Source organism: Ischnura elegans, chromosome 5 (assembly GCF_921293095.1).
Source record: "Ischnura elegans chromosome 5, ioIscEleg1.1, whole genome shotgun sequence".
In the NCBI taxonomy this organism is placed as follows: domain Eukaryota; kingdom Metazoa; phylum Arthropoda; class Insecta; order Odonata; family Coenagrionidae; genus Ischnura; species Ischnura elegans.
Genome location: NC_060250.1, coordinates 7,955,634 through 7,972,176, shown reverse-complemented (window position 1 = coordinate 7,972,176; position 16,543 = coordinate 7,955,634). Strand labels below are relative to the sequence as shown.

The 16,543-nt window shown below is 39.0% G+C and overlaps 1 protein-coding gene across 5 annotated transcripts in view; it reads left to right on the top strand.

Moving 5' to 3' along the window:
- The window catches only part of LOC124158470, a 33,613-nt gene that overhangs the window by 4,321 nt on the left and 12,749 nt on the right, over window positions 1–16,543 (top strand). Inside the window, exons 4-7 of one of the 5 annotated variants that reach the window (XM_046533585.1) lie at window positions 71–184; window positions 279–412; window positions 570–686; window positions 8,818–9,057. In XM_046533585.1, the coding sequence (XP_046389541.1) occupies window positions 71–184; window positions 279–412; window positions 570–686; window positions 8,818–9,057 (605 nt within the window). Of the gene's footprint in view, window positions 1–70; window positions 185–278; window positions 413–488; window positions 687–8,789; window positions 9,058–16,543 lie in introns of those variants that run through there. The other 4 variants (XM_046533584.1, XM_046533586.1, XM_046533588.1 and 1 more) reach the window with 4 other exon arrangements.

The window sequence follows — 16,543 nt, the reverse complement described above, 5'->3', positions numbered from 1 at the left end:
TACATTAAGTCTAAAACAACTCTCAGTGTTCTAGTGTTATAAGTAACCATAAAAAAATTTTCTGTCTCAGAAAACAAGGGCTGAGGCAATGCTCGTCAGTGCCAGACAGCAGAAGCAGCAAACAACTATTGATCCTTTGGAAAACGCAAGGTCTTGGAAGATTCCAATTTGGCCTGTTGAGAACGTATGTCTGTTTCTTTTAAATTCTTTGATCTTTGATCGCTTTGAACCTTCGTATTTAAAAGTGCTGCCAATTCCTTGTACTTTTGCTTCTTTAGGTCTTCAAATGGATTAAAAAGATTCAGGGAAGTTTACTTCTGAGGCGTCCTGAAAACCGAGGAAGGCCTGGCAGGCCCTCAAATAAATTCAAAGAGTTGAGGACTCCCTTTGTGAAGCTTGAGACCCTTGACGTGTATGTATAATTGAAGATGATAGTTTGTTTTGATTTTTTGTGTATGGAAAGCTCACGTAATCTTTTCCTTAAACAGAGAGAGTCGTCCATCTTTTAAAGAGCTCCAAGAGTGGCCTGAAATTAACCTAGACTGCCCTACTGGGGGTTGCCCTTTCAGTGTCTCCAAACCATCAGTTAGCAAGAAACTTCCCGAGCCTCAAGAAAAAGAGCCTGAGGACAGGAAAGATGAGTCCTCCAGCAGTACTGGGTCACCTAGCAAAGAGGAACCAAAAAGGTAAATCATCCATATTTTATTATGCATGAATGTAAGTAGAACAGTGTTAAAAGTAAGAAGAATGTCTTCGTAAATTGTAATCATGCTTGAGCTAACTCATGATTTTGGCTTGTTTTGGAAACATACGAGCCAGTGGCTGTGGTGCCAGAGTTATGTAATATGCTGTCAGTATTACGCAGTACACAAAGAGACCGCTCAATTGATAGCTTTGTTGTCGTGGTACCTACTGCTACCCTTGAACAGCAATAGCAGAAGCAACAGAAAGGGATAATTTGTGTCTGCAAGGTGGCAACTGTTGATTTTAGGAAATAGTGGAGATCGCCCTAAAGATTCAAAATATGAGTGTGATGTGAAAATGGCAGGTAGTTTATGAATTAATTCCTAAATGGATGAAATATTTGTCTGTTGACCTCAAAAATGAGGTGTATCAATGGTAGCCAGAATAATTTTTCAGAAGTATCTGTTATACTTTTCTAGATAATGGCATCCTGGCCATTTGAATTTTTGGAATTACCACTGAATATACATTTATCATGCGTAGTTTCATGTATGTTTTCTTCCATCAAGTGTTAAATTTGAATAAACTTTCACAAGCTGCATTGCCAATTAAATGTGGGAGCATTGATGCAGTCTCTGCTTTGAGTTGATGTATATTCTCTTGCGTGTACCTTGAGTCTAGCGATTCACCATTTGCACAATAAATTATTTGAGTGGTGTTCAGTTGCGTAATTGGGAGTAAAACTCACTCTTTATCTGAGACTTATATCCAACCGGATATGCATGTTGTATAGTATTGCAAATTATAAACAAAAGGTATTTAAATTGCATTCTGGAACTTGACTTACTTCCTAACTGAGTAGAAGTTATTTTCTGCACAACTGTTTGGTAACATCTATAATCAGTCCATGTATTCAGTACAAAAATAAGGTAATGTGAGTGAATAAACGGGGTGAAATATCGTGTGAATTGTACATATGTAGCTTAGAAAAGCCTGTAAGCAAGGTCTTTAAATTTTCAATCTATTTAATCTTTTTGTGGGTGGGAATCTCTTTGGCTGCATACATTCTCCCAGTGGAGATGGAAGTATTGTCAATATTTTCATGTGTATCTCTCTGTGTAATCCAAATGAATTTCCAAGAATGAAATAAAGGGATTGTTTGGGCCTTCATTAAGTTCCCCAACAGGTAGACTTTTCTTGATTCATTCTGCTGAACACAAATGAGGAGTAACTGAGTAAAAGTGACAGTTTCTGGTTACAATTAAGTTTGAGGTATTTTTTACTTGGGATTCATTGCTTTGTGAAAGTACTTCCCTTTATGACCGCACCAACTGTCATGTGCCAAGAACTGAGTGTGTGAATTTGTGAACGTGCATAGCTCTTCTAAGGTCCCAACCAAAAGCAATGTGTTAAACTTGTATTTTAAGGAGATGCATATTCAATAGATTCTCCTGTGTGACTGTGGATAGATTTCAGTTGCAGGCATGGTGGTATTAGTAAGAAGAGTGTCATGGACATAAGCGATTCTCTAGCTTGAAGAGTATTAACTGATGGTTAATTTCAATCGTGTCAGGCGAAACATGATGGAACTCCTTCATGATGAATTGAAAAAGGAAAGACAATGGCAGGTTCCACAAATAATTTCTACACAAATAAATATGATGGTTAATTTTGTTGGAACATACTGGGTTATAGTAGCTATCGATGGCAGGAAGTAGGTAGTGATGCTTAAGTCTATTTGGCTCTTTAAGAGATTGGATTTACATGTCATGTTATCAGAGTTTACTTTGTATACTGTAATCTATAATGTAGATATAAGAATCATGTACAGGATAATCCATCTCTTGTGTCTCATTGAATTCAAAACAACTTTGAATCCCTAGAAGGCTTGGTTGTGCTTGCCCTATCTTCCTCATCGGAGTAAGTGAGATCAGGTTCTTCAAATTCACTTTTCATTTTCAAGAATATTTTCACTTTTCATTCACCAATATGCCATGAAATTAATATTTCTATGTGTTGATGTCAACCATAGCTATGCTCATTGTGAAATTTAGGAGTTTTATGAAAATGCAGAGAAATTCTTTGGTAGCTGTGCATGCCATTCAGTCATGCTTAGGTTCAGAAACCCTCATTTAACCTAGTAGAATCCACTTGTGTGAACAGCTCTTTTGGGAGAGTGTTCCCTTACGAGGGTGTTTGGTTCCACTCTCATTGTCATCGCCTCAATGCAACCTACCCCCACCCACACATAATGCAATTCTTTGCTTTCATTGAAATTTCATCAGAGATATACTCCAGAGAAAAGAAGTAGGTATTGCAAAGCTGTTACAGTGGACTCTTGTTATTACAAACAACCTTAGTACAAAGTTCTTGTTATTACGAAGCAAATTTTTGGTCCCAGCGAAACCAATCCAATACATGGCAAACAAAACGTTATTACGAAATTATGAACATCAATCCTGGTCCTGCCGGCCACAAAAGGAACTTTATAGCGAAGTTCCATGCATAAGCAACTGCATTTAGGTGGATATACACTATGCTACGTTTAAGGTCTTCTAGTACAGTGTGCGCAAAAGTATCAATTATGCTTCTTTCTTCAGTAGTAGATACTTCAGTATGCACGAAACATGATATGATTAGCTTCATTCCTGTGGAATCATGGCGACCCACTCATTACCGCTTGTAAATTGGACGTAAATTAAGTCCTCTTCTTATGAATACAAGATTTACGACCTTTCAGAGGTACAAAAATTGGAAAAGTTCCTGCGTGCCCAAAATTTCAAATGCCCTGAATAGCTTTAAGAGGTAAAGATTCCTAAAAGAAACGTTCATACAACCTTCCTTTGTTATTATGAATCTCCGGTTTTCCGGTCCCTGGAAACCTTTCGATTTGGCCGATGCGACGCGGTGTGGCGTAAAGAAACTTGCACTTGGGCATAATCTGAACGAAGCATCACTTAATCTGATGTGGCGTCGGGAACTGTTCAGCGTTTCACCCCTTCTTCCTTCCCGTGGACAGTGATATTTTTAGGCTCCGGCTGTGCCGCACACCCAGCTAGATCAGTTCATCACAATAGTGAGTTCATGCACTATTGTAATGCAGTTTTGCATCCTGCAGGATAGCCACACTTCTTGATGCCTTGAATAGCTTTAAGAAGTAAAGATTCCTAAAAGAAACGTTCATATGACCTTCATTAATATGAATCTCCGGTTTTTCGGTTCCTTGAAATTCGTAATAATGAGAGTCTACTGTACCAGATCGTTGAATCGACATCGATGATAGCCATCCCCATGTCGTCAAATGGGCTCGGGGATATCTAAATACAATGTAATAAGATGGTTTTCCACAGAGAAAAAATTCTCCCACCCACCATCGCGTCAGGGGAAACACTTCCTCTGTTATTTTACAGTTCATGTGTAGAAACTGACTTTGGAAAGGATTACTGTATAGGAGTCTACTGTATGTGATTTCTATTGTGTCATATATTTATGCATATCATTTTCTGGGAAATAATTGTGAACAACATGGCTAGCTTCCACTGCCACTTCTTCAATTCCTTGAGATACAGTGGACCTCAAAGGCATGGGTGAACTAAAATTTATATGCTGAGGCGATGATTTGACAGATTTTGCTAAAATATGCCTTTAATTTTTTTGCAATACTTAGTTGTCATATTATTATTATAGTATTCTACTGATTAATGTAGTTTTCCATGGAGTACTAAAGAAGTGATCTGGGAGCCTACCTTTCCTTATAGCGCTGCCTTCTTCAATTCACTGTAAGGCCTACTCCCTTTCAATCTACCTAAAAATCCTATTCTTTTCCTTCCCCTCCCTCTTTTCCCTAACATTCTACCCTCTAACACCGTTCTCAGCATCACCTCCACGCTCACCATCGTGCTCAAGGTGTAAAAGCTTTTGGGACAGAAAAAATAGTTTATTTATAGGGAAAATTTGTGAAAGGTGAAAAGATTTATGAATTGAATTTTTTAAGCCCAGTAGTCATAGGCTTAAAAAAATTGTTGAATAAATTAAAGAAAGATGTATTACCAATACAACTTCCCATTGATTTAAAATTTAACATGCTAACCACCACGCTGGTCATAGAGACTGGCCACGAAGCGGCTTAGTCCCAGGGTATTTCTTGTGTGAATGGTGAAGGTTGAATCAGTCATTTTTTCTGTCCCTCAGAGTGAAAGCTCTAGTGATATGTTTTCAGCAGTCAAAAGAGTCGTTGCTCGACCCTTCATTTTTTTAATCACTCTGTCATTCCCATCATCATCCCTTTTTCCATTGCTTATTCTGTCACTTTCCATATTTACCTATGTCATTCAATTGAACGCCAAGCCTGGCATTACAACCACTGTTAAGGCCGTTTTACATGGTACACGGAATTGTGCAGTTAGCCCCTGTTCTAATTTCGTTCATGCATTCGTGCAATTCCACACCATTTTAGAAATTAATGCAGCTCTAACCTGCGCAATTCCGTGTACCGTGTAAAACGGCATTTAGAGGCTGTGTGTTCTGATATATTGATGGATGGTGCTAGCTTTGGTTTCAGTTATGGAAAGAAGGACATGGTGAGTGATGTAAAAAGGGATGGAAAGCCCATCCTTCGTTCTTCCCTCTTCTCGAAATCATTTTCCATCATGGAAGCAGTAATTTTTGTCGCCATCAGTGGAGCGAACACTGCAGCTGTCCCTTCGAAGGGCAGGGAAAAAGATCCCGTGATTATGGATTTACTGGGAGTGATATCTTTGGCATTAACTATGTCTGAAGTTGTCACTTTGACCAAATTGCTTCAAAATATAGTGAAATTCGTTTTAGATTCATTATAACGATCTATATGTGACATGAATCTGTATTACCTAACTGGAAAAAACACCGGTGTTGTCATAGGAAATGTGTACCATGACACCATCGTGCTCAAGGTGTAAAAGCTTTTGGGACAGAAAAAATAGTTTATTTATAGGGAAAATTTGTGAAAGGTGAAAAGTTTTATGAATTGATGGTCTCACTGTAATTATATATTTGGGTATTAATTTGTATGCGTAGCTACACTACTGGGTAATGGTGGGCTGGGAACTCTTGCACTTGGCACACCATTCCGCGAATAGGTCAGCTATGTATGCTTGCTCTAAGACCACTGCTCTCATTTGGCATGAGCCTCAGAATCTGGAGAACAGCAGTTACTGACATCACTATCTCCATTGTGTATCTTTGTCAGTAAAAACTTGTTAGGTAATCATTTAAAAACTATTTGGAAATGCAGTTGATATATTTTGTTAAGTCTGGATAATATTTTTGCATGCATGTACTTATAAAATAATACTATTGGATGGGAAGATAATTTCTAATTAATTGGCTATAGTAATTATTTTAATTAGAGATGTGCGAACAGTATCCGCGAATACTCGAAGGCTAGAAAGTATTCGATATTTGAGGTCTCGAATAGTTATGCGAAAAGTACCACCTCGAATATTTTGAAATTCGCGTCGTATGCTGTTGCACACACGTCGTTGGTAGTTGACTTGGAAAAATGTTGAGAACTCTAAAAGAGTTCGACATGGGGAACCTAAATTGATCCGGGTGAAAAAATCCAAAAATCCCCGGTTTCCCCCACCAGGGAAACCTCAGTGCCGTGGGATGGTAACTACGTAGCACAATTCCCAAAATCCGCTTCCCATTCCATCCATCAGCCCTCGGCCCCTCCTCCGACGCTTTTCTCCTCTTCGAAATCAAACAAAAGCCCCCAGCTCGCGCAGGTTTCGTATAAATGAGAGGAAGTGTTTGTCATGTGTCATTTATGGCTAAAAAGCACAGGCACTTAGTTTGAATAGTTTTCCAGGAGATGAAACTATCATAGGGAGAAACTCAGTGCCGTGGGATAGTGCATTGGCGCATTTCCCACAATCTACTATCCCCCTCCATTCAGCACTCGCCTCACCCACTCTGACGCTTTCCTCTTCTCCGAAATCAAACAAAAAGGTCCTCGCTCGCGCAGGGATCGTATTACGAAGACCTTAGCTTCGAAAAAAATATCAAGTTAAACGAGGACTGTAAAGACGTGTCTCACGCCCCCCTTTTCTAACCCACTGACCTTTTTCTGCCCTGACCTGACCTGCTTCGAAGATCCCCATTTCCGGAGGTCAAATGCTGCATGAGTACCGTGGGATAGTTACATTAGCGCGTTTCCCAAGATCCGCTATCCCCCTCCATTCAGCACTAGCCCCCCCTCTGAGGCTTTCCTCTTCTTTGAAATAAAAAAAAAGGTCCCAGCTCGCGCAGGGTCATATTATGAAGACCTTAGCGTCGAAAAAAATATCAAGTTACTCGAGAACAAAAGAAATCTGTTTTGCACCCCCCCCCCCCCCTTTTCTCACCCACTGAACTTTTTCAGCCTGCCTGCTTCTAAGTTTCCAGTTTCTGGAGGTCAACTGCTGCATGAATCACCTATTAGCCCAAAAGGTGTCTAACAATGACTTTCGGCAATTGATATTACACCTTTGTTGGATTGAAATATTAGTAACATGCGCGTAATTTAAAAAAGAACAAGACCAAACGTGACACATTTCTGATTTTATTTAAGCATTTTACGTGAGGAAATAAATGTCAAAATAGGGCGGAGACTTGGCATTCTGGCAAGACTCGATATGAGCAGCAGAGCTTCTCGGAAGTTGATGCGGTATTTTTTTCTGAAATCATGTATCAAGTTACAATTTATGAGTGGTGCTATAACTCTTTATTGTTACAGTCCCAGATGAGGGGATATTTTCTCAGGATATTTGGTTTCTCCATGATGGCAATTCCAATTCATCTTCTTATCTCGTGAGAACTCCCAAAGATGGACTGAAAATAATTAATGAAAATCTGGTGGAGAAGAGCTTGTATTTTGCAAAATGCCTCAGATTGTCAGCTAGCACTTGGCAGCAGTAGTGGGGGTGAAGCGATGTTAGTTGAATTAATTATATGCCTAATTGTCTCCATAAAATTAAAATATGCCATAAATCAGCTAAATTCCTGTTCGAATCCTTTAAAGGAAATCAAAATTACTCCCCAAAATCTTGTGTTGCCTGCTGCATATGCAACCGGGTCAAACATTCCAGCATTCATCGTTTAGTATTCGAGGTATTCGAATATTCGAGCAATGATTTAATATTCGAATTCGATATTCGAATTTGAGAAATCTGCTATTCGACCCATCTCTAATTTTAATAAATTACATGATATCTATCTTCTTCTATAAATGATCACCGAGATGAATTCTTGAATCAGGATTTGAAGCCTACTCCTTTTACAGTGTATGTCTATGGTGTACTTACGATTTACTATAATGTATGCAATAACATGGCTTACATTCACCAAATTTCCAAAAAGTATATTTTGTTGTTTCCTAGTCTAGGAAAGTATAAGTTTTAATCTTGGCATTTTTATGATAACTTAGCAATTGCTGTATCAGATTAAATTCCATGTCGTGGTTGTCAGTGGCATATTTAAATTCTTTTTTCAACTGACTGTAAATCTTGGTAACTTCATCAATATTTAGATCCTGGTGACATTTCTGTACCTTCTATTTTTGTTAAAATTACTCATACTACTTGGTTCTTTAGTTTCAGTTTGTCTTTCTCTAACATGGTAGTGTACGCTTTTTGGTGGGTAAGAGAACATGCAATGGCTACATATGATAATTTTTTTCTTTTAGAATAGAGTAATAGAAACCGCTTCCATTGTTTTTCTGGTTAAGGTTTAAGTAATATTGGTGGCAGTTATTCTTTTACCCTTAATTTTTCAGCAGGGGTAAAGGAAATGATTAATAAATTCTTGAATAATTCAAAGTAATTTGAAGTAGTTTTAGTGCCTGTTATAGTTTGTTGTGACTTTATTTTATATTTCATTATTTACGAGTATGTGCTTTTTATTTTTATCATTCGTTCAAGTATTTGAGGGGATGATACCTACATCACTCTGTGTTTTTCTTTTGAACCCTTGTTTGTGAATTTTTGACAGTTTTTGCTGTTAAAGCAGCTTGTTTGGGTGCATGTATGGAGGCATGATTGTTGTGCAGCTTAAGTTGTCAACCTCTGTTGTTTCTACTTTAATACTAGGGAGGTACGTGAACTGTGTATCTTTTAGGATGACCCGCAAAGGAAGGCCAGGGAGGCCTCCGAAGGAGGGATTGCGGCCAGCCGCTGGAGCAGCTGGATATTGTGAGATTTGTCGGGGAGACTACTCAGACTTGGGGAAACACCTAAAAACTGAATCCCATGCCAAATTTGCTGGGAATGAGAAAAACTTTGTTTCTCTGGACAAACTAATAAGCAAAGGGCCGAATGTTGACGGTTTTCTCAAGATGAATGGCGTAAAAAACTGCAGGTTAGTGTTTCCTTAGCATTGCTTGGATGAATTTTTTTTGTCAGTACTTGTGTACCAATTGAGTTGAATATAGCATTTGAAAGAGGGATCCGATCCATAAACCTATGAGGTTATATTTTTTATACTTGTGCAAAGTAATTTGAACATACGGCCGTTAAAAAGCCAGCCAGTTGTTGAAGACCTTATATGTTGGTTAGGTAAATTGTGGTGAGGTCCGGGAGCATTAGCGGATACAGAAAAAACTCAAGGGGGAGGGGCACAAAAGATACCTTGAGTTACTTATTTCACATACAGCCGTGACGCAAATTTACTGTGAAATTTTTAACAATGATAAATAATCAAGTACATGCAAAGTTTAAGAAGGTTTTAACTAAAGTGATTATGTAAAAATGCAAGACAATGCCATCTTACGACATAAAAAAGTAGAAATTGTGATTCTGCAATTTTTGGCAATACGGGTTACAAGAGACTACTACGGGCGCATGCCCCCATCTGTATCCGCCACAGCCCAGGAGAAGCCCTTAATGTAACAGCTTCTGTTTACATTTGGTAATTGGATAAATTTTGATTAATATTAATTGATTTATTGAAAATACAAGAAGATTTTGTTGATACATTCATTAAATTGCAGAAGTAATCAATGTTGCATACTTCTGCTATCTATCCTTTCTTTTAAATTCTACCGTATAAGCGCGTGTAAGAGGCGCACCTTTTTTCCCAGAAATTGCAGCCGAAAATGAGGGTGCGCCTCTTACACAAACTTCTTATCTTTCCCCCTCCCCTTCACTGGTCGCAAGTCTAAGGGGAACTGAGTGGCCTTGGTTTTCAGTGTGAGTCATCTGTAATCCTAGGTCAAAAACAAGCGGCAGGCAGGGGAGTTTCTCCCTTAGTGACGTATTTTTAAGATGCTCCTGTTTGCTTTTCTTGTAAGCATCGCGCCGTCACGTCGGTACCCCAGAGGTGAACATGGAAAAGATCGCGCGGGGTTTTTCGCTCCGGAGGGCGCGCTAAATTTACTGCCACGAGTGGGCATCCCGCGGCATTTATACTGCATATAGTAATCGCTTATCAAACGTAGATAAAAGCGTATTTTTGAAGGACATACCTGGTTAATAGTCAATATCTGTCTTGCCGAGTAATATCCATTACGCTGAGGACCTGATTTTCCAAAAATCATCTTCAGACGCTAATATGAGGATGAATGCAACTGAAAATTATATGGGTGTCAAAACCTGCGCTTTAAAAAATTCGAACGAGTGTGTTCATTGTTGGACTAAATTGTGGATGGAAGGAATCAGAAATGCTTATAAGTGAAGAGCGCGGAAGGAGAGGTCCAGGGGAAGGAGCGCGATCCCTCCGTCTTCGAAGCAAGCAACGAAATACGGAGGGGAAGGAGCGCGCTCCCTCCCCTCCGTATTTCAAGCTACGAGGCTATGAGCGAAGGCAAGCGAAGGAGCACGGGAAGAACACGTCCGATCTTGCATGTGATGTCGTTGCCTTCAAAGCGAAGGGGCGAGGGCGCAGCAATGTGATATACGCAGTTTGCGTTGCCTAAAGTTTTCAGTCCATCTCGTCTTGTTTGAATGCGCTTATGCTACGCTTGTTTCTTCCGAAATTGTCCTGTTTGGACTATTTTGAATATTAGTAGCCTTGTTGTAACTATAAATCTTTGTGTCAAACAATTAGAGCTTAAAAAACTTAAATTCTGACAGATATGCGTCGCGTTAGATCTCTTTCTTTTTTTAAACCTCGTGCGTGTCATACAATTATTGAAAGCTATTGAGATATCTTCGGGCTCAGTAGATGACTCACCTAGCATTTGGCCTCCAGAAACTGGGAGATCGATCAAGGCCAGATGGTGAGACGGGGTAGGGATGAAACACGTTTCCATTGTTCCCCTGTAACTTGATGTTTTCCTATTTTCCTGTGGGGTCTCAGAAAGGAAAAAAAAAACGGCAGAGGCATTGGCTGAGTGAGGGCCGAGTGTGGTTCCGTTAAATCTACGACGTGGTTATTATCCTACGGCGATGAGATTACCCCGATTGTTGTCCAAGCTCTTGGGAAGGTTCATGCTATGTGCCTGTCGTGTTTTGCCTTGAAATTTTCCACGGCTGCAATTCTATTGCAATACTCCTGCGAGAGCATTTAAACAAAATTGTTCAAGAATAGGACAAGTGTCGTAGAGCAACGGCGTATGCAAAGAGAGGATCCGAACTCTTTCTACTCCCTCTTGTTCCGCTATTACCGCCGCAATTATCAAAATTTCCTCTTTCGATTAATATTGAAAGAGGAAAGATCGATAACTGTCGAAATTCCAGGCGTACGTCTACAACACCGCGCGATAGTATTAAAAAAATGCCGCAAAAATTTTTTCTTCATAGCTCCGATGCTCAAAATGGGGGTGCGCCTCTTACACACGCTTATACGGTAATTAACATTTTCCGCAGACAGCGGCCTTTGGATTTACATTTCTATTCCCTTTATGATTTTAACATAATTTTTATGCTTCATTTACTTGTTATCTTTCATGTTCCTATGTGTAGCGAGAATATTCCTTGCACTCTGATATTCTTCTTCACATATTATTGGAAGTACTAACACTCTCTCTTCTGATGAAATGGATATCATCATCAGTACTCACACCAATTGATATTAAATATTCAGTGGTTTTTGTAGACATTTGACAAAGTCAAATGCACAAAACCCATAATTTTTGTACCTTATTAACATCATTGTGCAACCAGTGTGACCAAGCATTCAAAATGTATGGACAGCAATCTAAGCCTCCAATGATTACTACGTTCCTGTGTTAGCTACGTAACAATATACATGTTTTTAAAAAAATGTTGGTTGTAATTTGGTGTGCAGTTTTATTATGTCCTGGGGAGAAGTTCCTGCATTCTCTCTCTCCCCCCCTTCCATGCCACCTTAGTGAAACTGTTCATTTTTTTTGTGATAGCTCCTCTAGTAAAGCTGGTATCTGATAAATTGACAGTTGTAGCCTCCCCTGGCTAACCCTTGCATCCGTATGCATATTAAAATTTCTATAATCACCCCTCTCTCTCTGCTTCATCCACCAATGTTGCAATTGGTTGTGCTGGTTCTCCTTTGAGTTGAAGGGAATGGCAATGAGAAGACCTCTCAGCTTCTTTCATGTATTATATCCTGAGTCACAAGTCTGACTTGACATCGACGACCTCTTAGCTCATTTGGCATCTAACATGTGATGCCCCTTGAGAGTTAGGGAGACTGGGACATATTCGCATGGCTTTAGATTTTTGTTTTTTTTTTTCTCTTGTACCAAACTCTGGTATGAGTTAAAGTGATTGTATGAGTTAAGTTATCGTCTCTACTAACTTAACCACTCATGTGGGGTCATATTTATTCAGGATTTAATACACCTTTAAAGAAGTAATAGTCACATGATTGGAAATAAATCTGGGTTTTAGGTACATGAAACTTAAACTATTTAAAGCTTTTCGTATTTATTTGTTGTTAAGGTTTAGTGGTCTAATATATAGTTTTACTGATAATATGCTTTTGCTGTCTTCAAAATTATATACTTCCAATCACAAATGCTCCCGACGTGTTGCAGAGCAGATGAGTCAAAATGCCAGACTATGATACATAATGGATTTATCCTGACACAAAACAGGCATGGAAAGAAAGAGAAGTACTTGATAAGATTACACCCATGTCTCGTATAGCGCAAGGGATGCGTTCCTTGGGGTCTTTGCACTATACGAATTTGCGTTATACGAGAGTGTTTTAACATTGGGAAGATAGGGATGAGTTCCTGGTAGCATAGGTCTTGGGTATTGAATTTCCTCTAAAACATCGATATTCCCATAAAAAGCCTTAGAAAACATTATTTATATAAATGTTTATAGTTTAAAACATCTTTAAAGATAGTATACACTCATTCAAAGACTTTAATTCACGTTAAAATAAATTCTTACGTGCTTTTGAAATTCCCTCCTGTCGTGCGGGTAGGCTAACATCTGCTATCTCAGGGGATCGTAATGCGTTGCCGGCAGTTGACAATTTTTCAAACTAGTCTAAAAACAACTATTATGTCACTCAGGCCCTTTTGTCGCTCATCGAAATGACAGGAAAATGCTACTTTGAATGTCATTTCATAGCTAGCGGAGTTTATGAATGATAAATCATTTTAATTTGAAGTCCTCCGAGTCATTAGCAGCTACGTGAAACAGCCTTTAAATGCCTTGAAACCTGACCCAGGTTTTCCTTCCCTGAAAATGAATGAACGAGATTGCATTCTTTTCCAAAATAATATCGTCTCGTCAACACTAAAAACTGGTTGAGGGGGAAAGGAGCCACTTTCAATCACAGCTTGGAGTTCATCAGAAAATGTTGCGGTGACTGCGCTATCAACACTTGCAGATTCACCTGATATCGCCGCACTGAAAATACCTGCTTGCTGTTTAAATTCTGGAACCAACCGGAGCTTTCACTAAATGTCTCGGAGCAATTACCACTCTCGTCTTTTTGTACTGATTCACGATGAACTTTCCGTATATGTAGACCGCTTGGTTGAAGTTGGTGCGGCTGAGGTCACTGATGTTTTAACTTCGTCTTTATTCAGAATAAGGCATCGTGCGCTTAAACTTCCGCGCAATATCGCTTTGACGTTCTCCATTTTCAAAGCAATTGACCCATATCAATTTCTCTTCAAGGTTTATGGTTTTTCTTGATAAATTCTTGATTTTTCTACCCGTATTCCTATTTTTTGCCATTTTCTCTTGGTTTTTACTGCGCATAGCTCTATTGAAATCACCTTCTTCTGCTGAACTGAATTCTTGAGACGCAGAGGGCCTATGACTGCGGGGAGGGAACGAAGCTATTGTGTTTGAGACTCTATAGCGGACCCTCTTGTATGTTGATGCTATTCATGCGCAACTCGGCCACCACTCCATTTCTCCCCCGTGAATACCGATGACCTTGAAGGCTTTAGCGTAGACCCTCCACCTGGAAGTCAATCGCCCGATAACCTATGACGGCAAAAATTACGTCTCAACCTCAACCAGTATTGCTTAAAAAAAACTCATTTCCACTAGCCTCACGCTTAATTAATGATCTAAATAAACTCATTCTGTTAAGGAGACAAGATAAATTACTTCGGTAGGCCGGCTATCTGGATCCAATGACGAGTAATACTTTTGGCCAGTGCACAGCAATGGATTTCGATTAATATATAAACAAAAAAGAAGATTTGAGGCAAGCAATAATATTAATATGCGTAAAATGATAGAAATTTCGTGTGTACTTAGCGCAAGTTCACGTTTTATCACGAGAGCGTTTAAGATTTTTGATTAGGCTACACTGTGTTGCAATGGTTCCCCGAGGAACGAATTTGCGCTATATCGAAATTGTGCTAATCGAAATTGCGCTATACGAGACATGGGTGTACATTGGATGCAAATTGTTAAAATATTTAACCGAATATAAGTTTTATTCATTAAAAAATCACTCTGGTATTATAGTCCCTACACGTCCAATTAACAAATTAGAAAAGTCCTTGTTGTAGATGAAAGTAAACCTACTGATATCAAAGAAGGAATGGCATTTGTTTCAAAGTTATTTTACAAAATAATTTTGTTCTTATCGTGGGAAAGGGTGCACGGGGTGTAAATGATGCCCCATGATTCTTCTTTGACACATTGTATGTCCATCGCTGCATCTTCAGTGTTGTTAGTTTTTATACCTTCAAGTCTCATACATTTTTACAAAGTACTGCCAGTATCCCATAAAGTTTTTATTCTGCTTTGGGAATGGAATGAGTTAAAGTGTCCTTGGGTGTCACCTACACTCCACGCACCCTTCCACGTTCCTCTACCGAGACATAGGACTTCCCCTGAGCTTTTGTCTTACGAGTGCTATTAATTTCTCTTCTCTTTTAGCATGTAGAACGCAACATTCAGCATGTTTAATGAGATATGTCATGCCTTGAAACCTAAAGTTGTAAAGTTAACATCAAATATGTTACCGAATGTCAAATAACCGGCATAGAAAACTTCAGTTGACTATTTTTCTCCTATTATCAATATCATTCCAAGGAAAGAGAAAATTTTTTCGTGTTGTGCACCCTCTCCCGGGTTAACTTTGGGTGGTGGTTAGTTGGACGGTTGAAGTCTGGCATTTGGGTAAACAGAGGGCTTAGAAAAATGTTTGACCAAGGGCTGGTCTGTTTTTTAACCGTAACCTACAATGAAGCTGCATTTTTTATTATGATGACTGGCAGATGGCATCTGATACAATGTGCTGCAGTGAAGGTGACCATGTGCATTCAATAAGAGCTTGCAAATAAACCCATCATGAGTCTGACCCTGTGAAATTAAGGAGCTGGTAGTGTTAGATTGCATATGGTCGCTGCTATTTATGATTACAATTGCCAAAGGTGGCATCACTATCAGTGTGTTATTGGCTTGTGTGACGTGTTGATGACTTGTGTTTTTTCTTTAATTTCTTTAAGCATTTCGGTTAGTTTAAACGTTAGTTAGGGTGAAACATGTTCTTGTTGTCCTCGGACATCAAGGAGGTTGTAGGTAAATATACTGGAGGGGGCACCACTGGTTCTGAGTGTTGAGCGCATAGTGGCAGGAATTGGGGTGCTTGGGTAGGATAGCCAAATATTCGGTCATGGTCATTGTTACGTTAAAATAAACTGTCGCAAACGAACACAGTAAACTTTTTTTCTATCATAATGGGAAGGCTTCGTGAAAATATGCCTCGAATATCTTTTCACAAGGAAAAATTATTGTCAATCACCAGAGTTCCACTGTGCAACTAGCTTATCTGAAAATAACATTTTTCAAGTGTAAAATATCCATTTCCCTGCACTTCTACTGGTAATTATTAATAAGATTGCAGCCAATGGAAATTTTACGATAGTAGACTGGTCACAATAATAGTACGAAAGTATGTTCATGACGATATATTGTCACCACGATACGAGTATATGGACAGTTTAATATACGCAGAAGTATGACGAACGATCGGAAAACTCTGACGACAATCAAGAAGTAATTGTTGCATTTTCATTTTATGAATCAGAGGTGATATAAGGAATAAGAGTACTTGTTTATGTACGCACACTGTTGGAGAAAATTGTCAAACCAAGATGGTGTGATATTTACGACCTCCTTGTGGGACGTTCCCTGAAAGTGAACACACATATGCATGAACTACGATGAAATTTTATTCCGGACAAAATTAATTTATGAATAGCATTTTGTAAGCCACTTGAGCTCAAACAGCTTTATTTACACAATCACCTTTCCAATACTTTAAATTTTAGCCTCCTGGTATCAAACACTTATTTTTGAAATTACAAATTCAAAGCTGCTGTCAGCAGTTTCAGTGTAAGATTTGAAATTGGTATGGTTCCTCCTGATTGAGTGGGTTACAAAGTGAGTGATTTGTTGGGCCAAGTAGGCAAGACAATGTTGCAATAGGGATTGACAGA